Raw genomic sequence first — 14,288 nt, forward strand, 5'->3', positions numbered from 1 at the left:
TCCTTCCGGAGCTCTCCCAAGCCTTGGGGCTGTTTCAGAGGCGTGCCTGTATCTAAACCAGCAGTCACCCAAAAGTAATGATTCATCACACATAGACTGTGCTGCACTCTCACTTGTGCCTTCCACCTTGAAGTTCATTTTATTGACTCCTGGCTTTGAAAAGGCTACAGAAAACAGAGCTGATCTGTGTGCTTTTCTGCTGCACCACACCTTGCCTTCCTAGCAGGAGAAGGGACAGCTGGAGGCCAGCCTGCTTCAATTACTTTGTGGTCTCTAACAATCCTCCTTCACAAAACCATTTCAAAGTACTAAAATCCCATCTAATAACTTGTCACTAAGGGCACACACCTGAATTCTGAAAGCCCAGCTGAGATAAATGATCTGTCATGAATATTTTATGTGCCTCTCTCCACAGAAAGTAACCGCAAATTATGAGACTGAGAAATTCTTTCCTTCTTTCAGCAATATTTCTCACAAAACAATGGACTTGAGAATTAAACATGTCTGGGTTTTATACAAGTGGTGGGAGTTGGTTACTGAATAGGATTTGGCAAAGACAAAGGAAACCTAGAAGGGAACAAGTGATGCCAGCTGTTACCTTGTGGCTTTCCTCCCCAGATTCCAGCAGGCACTGAAGGGCTGTGCCTTACCCCTAATCCCCATGGATATGCTGACAGTATCATTTACTGCACACTGGGGAAGGCTTTTTGCAATATTTCTGCAGTGGATTTTGCCTCTCTTTGACTGCACAGGACAGCAAATCAGTACAGATGGGGGATAACCCATCAGAGGCACAGCCCACCCCTCTTAAGTCTCTCTTGCCTTTACCAAAGCCATAACATTAGCTGAATTAAAGAATCTCTGCTGTGCTGCCAGAAGACATGTTAGCCAAGGGGACTGCAAAGACTGTCAAGCCAAAGGGGTTTGCTGGAGGCTACAGGGAGGGGTGGATTTTTTTTGCCAGTCATAAGGTGTCACAAGCATCCAATGCTGCACGTGGCTGAAGTGAGTCAAATCTGCCTTTCTCAGAAGACATCCTTGTACTATGTGAGGAGCCTGGAATACAATTTGAGTAAAGGCCTCCTCCTGCTGGCCAACCCAAATGGTTCTCAAGGCAGGAGAGATGGGAGAGGGAGCCAAGCAATGAAAGGAAACCTCCAAATCAGCTTTGGTAAAAGCGTTTGAAGACCTCCAGTGAGTTTTGCCACAAATAAAAGAGGTCTTTTGCCTTGGTCTACTACACCCTGACAGAACTTGAATGAACCACAGTATGACCTCTGCTGCCTCTCATCCAAGCCCTTAACATCCCTCTCCAAAGAGTAACACAGGAATTTTGCTGTTAGCCATGGAAGAAGGTCAGCTCTGACCTCCTGACCACGCTCCATCAAGCTAAGGACCACACCACCACCAGGAGGTGAAGGTGACTGTTTTAGTGCAGAACATCAACCAATATTTTGTCAGGTTCACAAAGACAGTGGCCATGCCTTCACCTACAGTGCTAATTTGAACAAAAGCTGATGTTCTACACAAGCTGTGATCAATCAAATGCACACAGAACCTCCTTTCCTGGAGACACCCTTCCCCATGTGATCCTCAGGCATCAAGATACTTTGGCTGTTGTCCAGAGCAAGTGATGAATAATTGTAAGAAATTATTTGTAAAGATACAAACCCCTTTGTTTTTAACATTTTTACAGGAACCAAGTTAATACAGTTCCTCTGTCATCCTATTCTCCCTTAGAGGGAATGGAGAGAAATTGCATCTGGAAATCCACGTGGCTGAGCCCTGAAACTCTTCCTCCTGAATCCCCATATAAATAAGCATTTGTATTCAGAATTTTCTGTTTTGAAAAAACAGAATTGTTTGCCTTTTTTTTTAAGATTGGTACCATGTTTCTTTAATGTTGTTGTGAGATACTGCACCCATCTTTCAGCATTTGATTGCCTTAGGTGACCTTTTTAAAATGGTTCTATGGTTCAAAGCTCTCAGAAGTGTGGTATTAAGGCATTGAACGTGAGGAGTTTTCTTTCCAGGGAGCAGACTGTATTTGTATTACATTCCTTTTGATTCTGAACTGCAAATCCCATCCCCTCGGATCCAAAAGGGGAAAAGACAGTTAAAAATATCCCAGCAGTCATACAATCAGTTGTCTGTATTTTTTTGAATCTTTAAAAAAAAAAGTAAAAGGAAAAAATATCCCATAAGTAGAGACAGAACAGAGTTCCAGATATGGGTTCTTGGGAGGGATTTTCCATTCTTTTTGGCACCTTGTGATTCTAACAGCTGTTGTCCTCCCACTGAAAAATCTGCCTTTTAAAAGAGCTCTTTATCAGCTGTGTTTTGAGCTGTTACAGTTGTGGTTGGTTTCCTGTGAAAGCTGTTTAGGGCTCCTGCCATCCCATGCCCACCCCGCCATCACTCCAGCTCCTCCCACCGGTTCTTCATTCACTGGTTGCCTGTCCTTGTGGCACTGTGGATGTGATAACTCCAGTCTGGGCTGGCACTGCTCCACTGGGCTCTTCTATCCGTGGTCTTTTCACTTCAGGTTCACTGGAGGAGGCTGCTGCTGTCTCTTCGGTCCCTGGCTCGCAGACCCGGCTGACTACAACAGGAGTGGATGAGCTGGCCTGGGCTGCAAGGAGCTGCAGTGGATTTGTAAGAGCTGGGAAGGAAGATAAGAGAGAGAAGTAGAATTAGTGGGGTGAAGCAGAACGAGCCTTTGCTATTCCAAGAAAATCACGAAAACAAAATCCCACCATCAAAAGCGACAGCTGGCTTATGGTCAAGTGCTGTTTCCCAGTGCATTTTGAAAGCCTGGCTTGCCTTGTCCTTCCCTCTCCTTCCACAACCTCAGCTTTTTCAAGTTTACCAAATCAGCAACAACCCCTCTCACAGAAGAACTTCTTTTTTCCCATCTACTGTCAAACAAAAGGCATTGCTAGCTAAGTATTTTTTCCCAGTAGGGAAGGATCAAGCTCTAGTTAAAATTACAGCACATCTCTTTGAGAGGTAGTTCTGATTGTAGGTGGCCAGAGAATTTCTCATGAACTCCAACATCCATGTGCTGGGCCTTTTATTTGGAGGTTTAGAGGCTCTCTTGAACCCTGCTCGCACAGGAAGAACAAACCAGGCTGTTGGGAAATAGAATGCAAATATTGAGTGTACTGACATCCCCCTTGTAAAAGGGGCAGGAAAGAGCTTACCCTAGACAGCCACAAGTGTTCCCATCAGAATTGGGATCAGAACATAGGAATTTCTGGCTTCCAATCTTGTATTGCAGTACTGACACAAGGTCTCACCCTCCCATTAATACAAGTGGTAAGAAAAAAGATGATTTAAGTAGCAGCCCTCTGTAAAAATGTCTGCAATTCCTAGTTCCAGACAGAGAATGTTCTTACACACTGCCTTTGGCACACACCACTGCTTGGAAAACAAAACACATGCACTTTTTGGACTCTGCATCAATCAGAGAGGAAGCCAAAAGGGACTCAGGAAACAGCACATCCTCTGCCCTCCAGACTCATTTGCAAAGGATGGAACGACTGAACATCAGTGCTGTGTTCACTGCTAAATGCATGAAAAAAGGAGCCCTAGGATAAATAAAGAAAGCCAACAGAACAAAGGCCCTCAAAGCCCAGTAACTTCTACCAAGGCATGAGAAGAAAGCTGTAGAGTACCAAGAGGATGAAGGGAAAAAATAGGGTAAAGATGAGGGCAGTCAGCAATTACACCTTAGTGACTTAAAAGAATCTAAATCATGCAGTTGAAGAGAAGTTAACTTAGTACAGATGAGAGTCAAGAGACTCAGGCTTTGTTTTGTGAACCAGAAAATTTACTGCCCCTTACAAAAAAACTCATATGCAACTGGAATACTTCCCACTTTGATGAGAGTTAAAAAGTTTGGTGAGATTAAAATATTTTGACATAAAAATGTTAAATAGAAAACTGTCTGATTCTGTATTAGATAAATGCTACTGCTGGTTAGTAGAAGCTTGACCTATCTGAAATATTAATATCGTATATTAACTGCATAAAAACCTTATCACTATCATTTTTTTCATAGCTCCAATGAGATTCTTGCAATACAGGCCAGGTGATAACTGTGAAAAGATGTGGCAGAAAATTCTGTAGAAACATTCCTACCTTCTTGAAAGGCATCCAAAGCCCAGCAGTGCCCTTCATTTCAAACTCCCAAAAGCACCAGCCTGAGGTAGCAGAAGTGCTTGGCCTCTTAGTGAAAAAAGCTATAAGAAACCTGGATATTCCCATCCCCAGCTGTATAAAATCTGAGGTGCTGATCAAGCAAGAGGAGGCTGCCAAGACATGGCTTGTATGGAATTTCAAAAAAACCATGCTTGACAAATGACTAGAACATATCCTGTGTATACAAAAATCCTACATTCATTCACCTGATGAAACAGATCTTGTTTCTCTCAGGCTCTAAGACTGTAAGATGGGAAAGAATGTTATTTTATTATTACTTTACTAAGTCATGTTTCACAAGATCTAAAGAGCACCATGGAAAATTTATTTGTAGTGCTGCAAGCAAAGGCTGTTGGTCAGAAGAAAATAAATGAAAACAGGCTATCCACAAGAATCACTGGCACTTTCAACAAGTAACCTCAAGAGGTAGAGAGTATCACTACTAATAACTGCATAGCCAAGGGCAGAGGAAGGACAAGGCTTTTCTGCCAGAGAGCAGGGCTTCTCCCACAGGAAAGGGAGCAGAGGTGGACAGAAGGGAACCTCCCACTGATTTACAGACCTAGAAGCGGAAGAATTGCAGTACCTTTGAGATGGAATTCCAGGGACACATGGAATAACTTGATACACAGAAAGCAAGAGGAGAAAACACTTGCAGCTTTCCAGCCTGGCTGTTAAGCTCAGGGAGCAAGCAGTGCCAGGCAGGAACTGGGGAGCAGGAGATGGGGAGCAGTGCCAGCCAGGAGCTGGCGAGCAGGAGCTGGGGAGCAGGAGCTGGAGAGCAGGGCCAGCCAGGAACTGGGGAGCAGGAGCTGGAGAGCAGGGCCAGCCAGGAACTGGGGAGCAGGAGATGGGGAGCAGGAGATGGGGAGCAGGAGAGCAGGGCCAGCCAGGAGCTGGGGAGCAGGAGCTGGGGAGCAGGAGAGCAGGGCCAGCCAGGAGCTGGGGAGCAGTGCCAGGCAGGAGCTGGGGAGCAGGAGCTGGGGAGCAGGAGAGCAGGGCCAGGCAGGAGCTGGGGAGCAGTGCCAGGCAGGAGCTGGGGAGCAGGAGCTGGGGAGCAGGAGCTGGAGAGCAGGAGCTGGGGAGCAGGAGCTGGGGAGCAGTGCCAAGCAGGAGCTGGGGAGCAGGAGCTGGGGAGCAGGAGCTGGGGAGCAGACCCACCGTAGGCGCTGCTGGCAATGCTGTTGGTGGGCATGGCATGTTTGCCATTCTGGGTGACCGCCCGCACCGGGAGCTGGTGCTGCCCCAGGGCCACCGGAGCTGCCTGCTGCAGGATGGTGACAGTCTGCCCAGGCACACCCTGGGCCATCTGACTGGCCACTGTCTGGATAACACGGCTGGCCGTGGGGATGGTGGCAAATGCGATCGTTGGCTTCTCGTCCATGCCTGTGGAGGAGCAGAAGAGACAAGGATCAGTCACTCCCTGGCTTAGAGGCAGGTTTTCATTCTCATCAACACTTCAGCAGGGATACGTACCCCAGGACTACAATACCTCAGCACCACAGATGGTCAGGGATGAGTATTTGAAAACACTAAGTTATTCTCTATTGCACATTTACTCTACCAATATTAAGAACATTTTTCTTATAGCATAAGCCACAAGAAGAATTAAAAAAAAATCAAACCCATCAATTTGACTTCTTGCCCTAAAAAGGCATCACCTCCCTTACTGGCATATCACAGCTGTGATATGGACAGCAAGCACAGCAAGTCTCTTAGCTTACTTTGCAATTTCAAACAAATTGGCCTGACTTTCAATACCACACAGCAGGAGAAGGCATTAAGATCTTAAACAATGCCTGGAGCTACAAGTCTGCAGCAGCTTGCTGTCAGGCCTGCATGGAGGTTGATTTACAAGGAAGTCTTTCCACGGTTACCAGCTTTTGCTGTGGAAGTACAGGATAAAAACGGGATGGAGGAAAAATAAAAAAATTAAAAAGAAGAGCAGAGTTCCTGGACAGAGGTAACTGCTTGAGAGCACTAAACCACTTTTCTCACTTCCCAGGATAAGTAACAGGTCAATTCAGCAGGTATGCAAGAGATACAGGACAGCATCCTGCCAGGCATGCAGGAAAGGAGAGGAACCACTCTTCCAGGGACTCCATGGGTCTCAAAGGAGAGAGGACAGGAAACACAATCTCATTAGTCCTGTAGGAAAAGAAGGCTTCTCCCATTTTAACATTCTCACACAACAAGAGTGGAGTTAGATGGGACAATAAGCACTGAGCTGAAACCTGCAGGCACCCTGATGGGAATGGGGAGAGAAAAGGCAAGGAAAGCAAGGAGTTCAGGAAGGAAAATGCAGCAAGCAGGCAAAGTAGAGACTACAAAAGGATACCAGTGGGACAAGTAGGGAAAGAACAGGCAACAGCAAGAACCAGTGAATGAAAGAAGGGAGCAGGTGATAGGCAGCTGCAACTGTTAGGGCTTCAGGAACATGTATGGGACCAGACAGGAATTTCTAGAGAATGCAAGTGAAACTCAAGCAAGATAATCAGTGCTGAACTAAAAATGCCAGAGGATCTGCTGCTGCAAGAGGACAAGCTCTTTGTCATTTTTCCCTTCCCTTAGAGAGAGGGACCATTGTCCCAGCTGCCCACATAAAAGCAGTCAGAGAAACCAGCCTTGCTGCTGGTACAACATACATTGACCTTGTAGCACTAAGACCTTCTGAAATGGGGAGCAGACAAGGTGTTGTCTAGATCACAGTAAGAGAATATTTGACTCACTAAATCCCCCAAGGCTGGAATTTCCAGCTTAGGGACAAAAAAAGGGCCTTTGTTCTAACTGGTTTTTGAAGATTGCTTTAATGGAGCACTGCCTGTACTTCCAGAAACACATGCTTTTCTCTAGGAATCCAGGCCTTCAGAAAAGAAGGGTTCAAACATTTATTTATAAAGCCATGCTGGAGCAGAATTACAGTCTTTCCCATGCTTTCTCTTTTGGCTGGAAAATGCACACACTTTCATAGCCAATATACAGGCATAATATTGGTATTGGGGATAATTACAAAATCATGGAGAGACAGGACAAGAGGGAATGGCTTCAAACTGAAAGGTCAGGTATAGATGAGATATTAGGAAGAAATTCTTTCCTGTGGAGGTGGTGAGGCCCTGGCACAGGTTACCCAGAGAAGCTGTGGCTGCCCCTGCATCCCTGGAAGTGTTCAAGGCCAGGCTGGATTGGGACTTGGAGCAACCTGGGATAGTGGAAGGGGGATTGGAATGAGATGATCTTCAAGGTACCCTCCAATCCAGATCATTCTGTGATTCTACAGTAATAAGTGAATTTTGAGCACTGCATGTTTTCTCAGGCTCCAAAGTCTGTTAGTTTTGTTCCCCAGGAGACAAGGGAACACAGCTGTCCTGCTCTCTGGTGGAGACAAAAAAATGGATGAGATTTGATCTAAGTTTTACCTGGAGAAACATCTCTTAACAGCTCAGAGAAAATGTTCAAGCACTCTCCCTCTGAGCCTGCTCAAGACTTATTAGCAGAGTAGGAAGGGAGGTGAAACGCTACCTCGGTGGTCACCAGCTAAGTCCAACACTGCTCCTGCAGCTTCATGAGCTCCTCCTGCTGTGCCCTGGTTTGTGAGGATGTATCCATTTGCAGAGTTTGCAGAGGAGGTCACCACTCGGACCATGGTGACAGTGGGAGCTTGTTGAACGACGTGGATTGCGTGGCACGGAGGCTGCTGAGAAGTCACTATGGATGCTGGCATGTAGGCCACTGGTTTGGCCACCAGGGTGGATGGTCGGGGAGGAACAGCCATAATCACTGGCTGGGCACTCACTGGAGATCCTGAACAGGAAAGAGAGGCACAAGAGAGACAAAAAGATCCCCATTTATTTCATCTGTGCACTTCCAGTCTACCCAGTGCTTCAGCATTGGCAGGAATGGAGGTAGAAACAAACAAACAAAGCAACAAAAATCAAACCTTCAAAAATACCAGTTTCAAACTTCTACTCCCTAACGTACAAAAACCCTGCTTGTCATATGAGCCCATTTTGGTGAATAAAACCCATAACAAACATTAAGAAAATACCCCAGACCAAGCTTTCCTTAATGAACTTTGCCTTCCAACCTCACCCTACACCCCATGTCAGCACAGCTGACAAGCAGCTACTTACCAGGCCCAGGCCACATCACCAGAGCCCGGTGTAGCCAAGCTGATCTTATCCAGATGCTGGTAAATGAGAGCAAGTGAGATGTGTGCTGCCATGGTTACTCTGCTGTCACATCTTTACAGCCTAGCTCAAGGTTAGATCAGCAGTCTCTACACATTCTGCCCCTCATCCAAAGAGGAGCGAAAAATGGTTTGAGTTGTACTTGCACCATCAGACTCTAACAGCAAAGGGGAAGGAGAGCCCTGGATCCTCCAAAAAACCACTGCAGAAGCCTTCCTGCGGTGTCCTCAGTATAGCATGTGGGGCAAGTGAAAACCACCCTCTGGAACAAGAGCTACTCACCGGGTGCACTCTGGGAATACCGATACTCTGGAACTGAGGCTAACTTTGACCCAAAGTCGTGATCGTGTGGAATGGGTGAGCCCTCCCGTGACAGGCACTCTGGAGTCTGTAGGCCACTAGAGTGAGGGGACAGCAGGCCAGGGTGAGTAGGGGAGGCAGGAGCACTCCTGAAACACCAAAACACAGTGTTGGCATGTGCAAATGCATTTTGACCACAAGACAGCAGCAGACATCCAGAGTTATGTCCAGTACAGGATTCTCTGGGAAGGACAGCCTTTCCTCCACACCACCGACTGCAGTCCTGCTGGGAAGAGCTGAAAGGTACCCCACGAACACTCCAGCTTCAAATACTGTTGTGTTATTCCTTGCTGAAGGAAACTGGACCCTTCAGAGTAGGGTTAACATTTCATTGTTAGACCCAGTGCTGACAGAGAATCCCCAAATGCTGCATGCTCAGATCAGTTTTATAACTTCAAGTCATTCTCAAAGAACCTATGTCAGAGTTTGAGAGGGACAGGGAGAAGAAGAAAGATGCAAGTAGAGGCAAGTGTCTGGCCCTGCATATGCTTACAGAGAAGTTGCTTCCCCTTCTCCCTGTTGCCTTCCTTCCCAGCTACCCTACCAGGTAGCTGGTCCCAAACATGTGAGGAATTGTACATTTCTTTAATAACAAACCAGAAAAAAAATCCGAAAATTCTCCTCCTGTTTCCCCCACATTTTAACAGAGAAAATAGGAGGTGTGGGAGGAACGTTTCATGAAACTGCTCCAGCTAGTGCTGAATTCCAAGTCTTCTCCTCACAGCTACAATGACAGCTACAGCTTGTCATTGCACAAGGCAGTGAAGTTGACTGGAGCAGCCACAGAGAACTCCTGTTGCTTCACTGCTGACAACCACCATCGACCTGATCTTCCCTGTAGGAGAGTGTTTTAAATACCACAGGACTTATTCCCACTATGATCTAATCCACATCTAAACACAGCTTTCCTGAAATCAGAGATTGGCATCTGAAACCACTCACTCCAGTGATAACTGCTTTTCTGTTTTCTTTGAAATGATGCCAAAACAGATACATTATTTGATGCATTTTTGCAGTTTGATTCTGGATTTTTTTTCTTTGTTAAACACTTAAGAAGTCAGAACAATTTTCAGATTATGCCTCAGGACTAACTATATCACCTCTCAAACTATAAACAGAAGCAAAGTTTACTCACTGTACTTCAGGAGAAGTTTTAGTTTCTTTTCTTTGTAATGAGTTTGGCAGAGAGATGAGAGGAAATTGAAGTTACCTGGAGGAGAGAGGCCCAAAAGGTGTTCGGAAGCAGGACACTCCTCTTTGCCTTCTCTTTCTAAATGCTTGTTCTACAAGTTTGGCTTCAGAGGCAGGGTCAATTCGCCAAAAGGAGCCCTTTCCAGGCTCCTCTTGGGAGCGTGGGACTTTAATAAAGTAACGGTTCAAGGAGAGGTTGTGCCGAATGGAATTCTGCAGGAAGCAGAGGAATGAGGTGATTATTTTGCCATGAAGAAATATGTAACGAAGACAAATGGATTGCACCACACAGCTTGGAAAAATAAATCCAGTGCCAGAATCAGTGTTGAAGGTAGAAACAAGGCACTCAACTCACACAGCTCCAAAATCACAGAAGAAGAAAACCTGGGGGAAAGTATCAAGCTGAAAGATGGGTTTGCTTGGCACTAACCATTACTTAAATACATCTGGAGCCAGGCAGAGCAGTGACTTCTCTGTGGAAAGCCATGAAAGCAGAGCTTTTGCTGAGGCAGGGGGAAATCACCGTAAACCACATCAGAACTCTCTCAAAAGTCAGGCTTTATTCTCAGCAAGTGGAAAAAGTTGCCTGAGCCTGTGCTAACTGCTCACCTGCCAAATGATTACCAGGGTGCCCAAACATGCCCTAGAGGACACTGCATCTCACAGTAATCACAATGCAAGGCAGCCAACATGCCCTCAGCCAGCTCTGGGAGGAATCCATGAGCTCTGTGGCACTCGGCAGCTCTCTAGATGATGACAAGACTGTTTATCCTTTCCATTGCAGCAGCCCATCTCTTACAGGGTGTAATGCTGCCTTTTGGGCTGGGGAAGGGCTCAGAAAGCCTCCATGTGCATTAACTCATCCCTCTTCCACTCTCAAACAAAACAAAAGCTTTTCTAGCAGGTTCGCACAATCTCTTCACTGGTGAAGCCTTACAATGCCACTGGAGGGGAGAGAAAAAGGCAACTTCACTCCCTGCTGAAATGCAGCTCTCTGAAGCAGGATGCAGCAACTGGTTCACAAAGCACAACTCTGCCGAGCAGGTTAGGGCAGGAAGTGAATTCCACAATTAATTAGAACTGCAGGGAAAAGCCAGGGAGGCAGAAATGTATTTATTCCAACTGCACTCAAAGTGCACCAAGCAGTACTGCTCCTGCCAGTTGCACACAGTGAAATCAGCAGCTGTGAGAGCCTTTGCAGCTGTATTAATGTATTACATTCAAATGCCGACACCCATGGCAGAGGTGTGATGCCAAGAAAAAGTCTGAAAGCAGGTGGAGTTGAGGTTCCTGATACTTTGGAAGCAGCTCTCAAATGAACACTGAAGTTTGATTTAGCATGTGTTAACAATATCCAAAGTCTCCTCTGAAGCTGGTCAGGTTTCCTTGAGTACCACAAGGAGTGCATGGACTCCTAGTTTTCCAAGTTCCCACTCAAGTTCAGAACTTGCAAACTGTGACTTAGGCAATGCAGCTGATACACTGGGAAAACAAAACATCTGTAATGATTTAAGGGGCTATGATTAAAAATTGGAGCCTCAGTTTTAGGCTGGATATTCTCTGCTTGAAGAAATCATGCCAAAGATGAGGTGAAGGATTAAGCAAGTATCTGGGCAGAGGAGTGAATGATAGCCAGGATGTAGGGAAATAAAATACAAAATGAAAGACACGTGACTACAGCATTAAAAGAGGAAGCAGAGAGCCCAACAGTAACATACTACATTGCCTTACAAAGTATTCAAAAAAACCCCTAAACTAATCACCAAGAAACAAACTAGTCAGCTTGTGCTAAACAAATTCACTCTGGGAACAGTCAAAGCAGCTCTATTCCCAGTGCCCCAAATCTTTAATAAATGCATTTCAAAGCAGATAAGCCATGTCAAAGTAGTTTAAAAACTTGTCAGTGTCAAGAACTCACCTGCCAGCCTTTGTCAGCAGTCCTGTAATATGGATAATGCTTGGTAATGTGGGCATAGATCCCACTTAGTGTTAATTGCCTGTCCTGTGCTGAAGATATAGCCTGCACAATGAGCTGAGCATAAGAATAGGGTGGCTTGGATTCATCCTAAGCATGAAAAACAAACAAACAAACAAACAAACAAAAATTTAGTCACTAACAAAGAATTCCTACACTGCAGTGTAGCACAACCCAAACTTAAAAAGCACACTGGACTGTAATTTTCACTGATGCCAAGAGAGCAGCAGGGCAACTACAAGAGCTCTCCCATCAGCTCTCCCATTGCTGTTTTATGCTGCCACCACCCCATTTAGCACAAGCATTTGTGTGCAAACACAGCTACAGATGAAAGTATCTCCTTCCATCTCCCCACAAACACACATAAAAAACCTCAACTTTAATCTGATTCCATTCCCCACTGAATTTCCCACACATGCTTACACCAGAACAAGGAAGGGAGTCAAGACAGGCAATAGAATCAAGAAATAGAGTATAGGTACATTCACTGCTTTCTGTGCTCATGAATTAAAACCTTCAGTTCTGCCCAGCTACAGCTCCACTCTGTTAGAAAGGTTTCAGGCAGTATGTTATCAGCCCTCCTCCCAGCAGCAAGGCCAACATAAAACCCGATCCCTTCCCTTCTCTAGCAGGATTTGTTTCATTCTAGGAACTTCAATTTGTTTGTTAGATCTCCTATTTCCAACTCTTTGCATTATTCCATCAAGAACAACCCTTCTTGTCTCAAGGGAGAATTAAGTTTACAAAAACAAAGCCATCTAGTAGTGTGCTCCTCCACCCAATCCCAAATCAGGTGGTTTTGGATATAGAACTTTCAACTTTGATCTGAAGATCAGCTCACCAAAATTACATTTTATCATTCTAAGTTATTTTTTAATCTAAATTCCACTTGCTACTCTTCTCCTTTAAGGCCTACTTGACAGGCCTTAATGTTTGTTTTAAAGTCTGGCTACAGACTTCTCATGACAAGGATCTGGTTTCTTCCCCTGCTTCTGCTTTCTCCAACTGTGTTTTGCAAAATACCATTAATTAAAAGAAGAAAATGAGATGTTGAATTTTATGTGCCTCTTCTTTATGGGATCTTGATTTATCAAATAAGCGAAAATTTATTCTTGCTTAAACACTTAAGTGAGTGATTTGAATACATTTTGGGCAGCTAGCAAGCAGAGACTACCAGTAAGCCAAGGACAGTCTGAAGGAATGACCTCAAACCTCTGGAGGACACTGTACACAGCACCCTTATGGCCAGGGTGTTCTTAAACCCCTTTTAACTCTAACCAGGACTAGCAATAAAGCCCCAGGTTTTAATAATCCTGCCAAGGAGCACTGCTGGATAAGTAATGTTTGTGTGAACCTTTGGGCTGTCCCCGCCAGATGCATCTGCCTGCTGCTCTGATGCTGCCTTTGCTGCATACTCTGCTGCCAGCTGCAGATCCGAGGTAATGTTGTGAACAAAACGATATCCTGAGGATCCAGCACCACGTGGACTGGCTGGGCAAGAGTTGGGAACACTGGAGAGGCAAGAAAAAACCAAAAAAAACTGTTGTTACTTCATTTATTACCAAGGCACACAGTTCTTAGTCTCGAAGGTACAGTAAAGCTCTCTGGTCATGGAGAAACAGAAGCAATGGCCTTACTTATCCAAACCCCAGACACACTGAGGAAGAAAGCCCACTAGAGATAAAATTAGAATTTCTACAAATCCTGACACTCCCTGCCATACACACTTCCTGCAATCACAACAGAGCAGTGTTTCAAAAGTATTAAACAACTCCTTCGTGTTTAGAGAAGCCCTTAGAACTTCAAACAACATACAGTGCATCAAGGATGAATATTTAAGTACATTAGTAGTTTGCTGACTAGTTAAGGAACAACACACCAATCTCCTTGAAACACAGATCATATTTAATCAATCCTCCCAACAGACAGTTCTACAGCATCAGAGCTGAAGCACCCAGAGCAGGGATCTGCCATGAAGGTCTCTAACACCACATCTGAGCTTCACAAGCCATACCCTGACACCACACAGCTGGAGCCAGGCGTTTCCTTGATTCACCCCACACTCATGCAGCCAGCAAAGGGGAGCTGCACTCACTGCCTACACACAGAGGTAGCCCAACATCAGCACTGGCTGGAAAAGGCACATTCAGAGTGGCAGGGCCACCACAAGATGGCATTACAGGAACGGTGACTGAGCACCACAGGCTGCGAAAGGTGATAAAACGCTACAAAAACATAAAAGGGGGCTATAATTTGCAACACCATTCAGGCACACAGAAATGAGTGCTACAAGATGAGAACTAATTAGGAAGGTTTGTCTAGGGATCACACGTCCTTGATTTGTAGGGCTGGAAGAATCAAAGAATGGTTTG

General features: G+C 45.3%; 1 protein-coding gene across 1 annotated transcript in view; it reads right to left on the bottom strand.

The window, feature by feature from the left end:
• Positions 1-2,236: 2,236 nt before the first annotated feature.
• The window catches only part of FOXK1 (forkhead box K1), a 47,633-nt gene continuing 35,581 nt past the window's right edge, over positions 2,237-14,288 (bottom strand). The window contains exons 3-9 of the mRNA XM_062503526.1: positions 13,271-13,427; positions 11,860-12,006; positions 9,961-10,154; positions 8,673-8,839; positions 7,723-8,004; positions 5,365-5,589; positions 2,237-2,662 (exon numbers count right to left, since the gene is read on the bottom strand). Of these exons, the coding sequence (XP_062359510.1) occupies positions 2,442-2,662; positions 5,365-5,589; positions 7,723-8,004; positions 8,673-8,839; positions 9,961-10,154; positions 11,860-12,006; positions 13,271-13,427 (1,393 nt within the window). The 3' untranslated portion in view covers positions 2,237-2,441. The remainder of the gene's footprint in view (positions 2,663-5,364; positions 5,590-7,722; positions 8,005-8,672; positions 8,840-9,960; positions 10,155-11,859; positions 12,007-13,270; positions 13,428-14,288) is intronic.

Source organism: Cinclus cinclus, chromosome 16 (genome assembly GCF_963662255.1).
Source record: "Cinclus cinclus chromosome 16, bCinCin1.1, whole genome shotgun sequence".
NCBI classification, from domain to species: domain Eukaryota; kingdom Metazoa; phylum Chordata; class Aves; order Passeriformes; family Cinclidae; genus Cinclus; species Cinclus cinclus.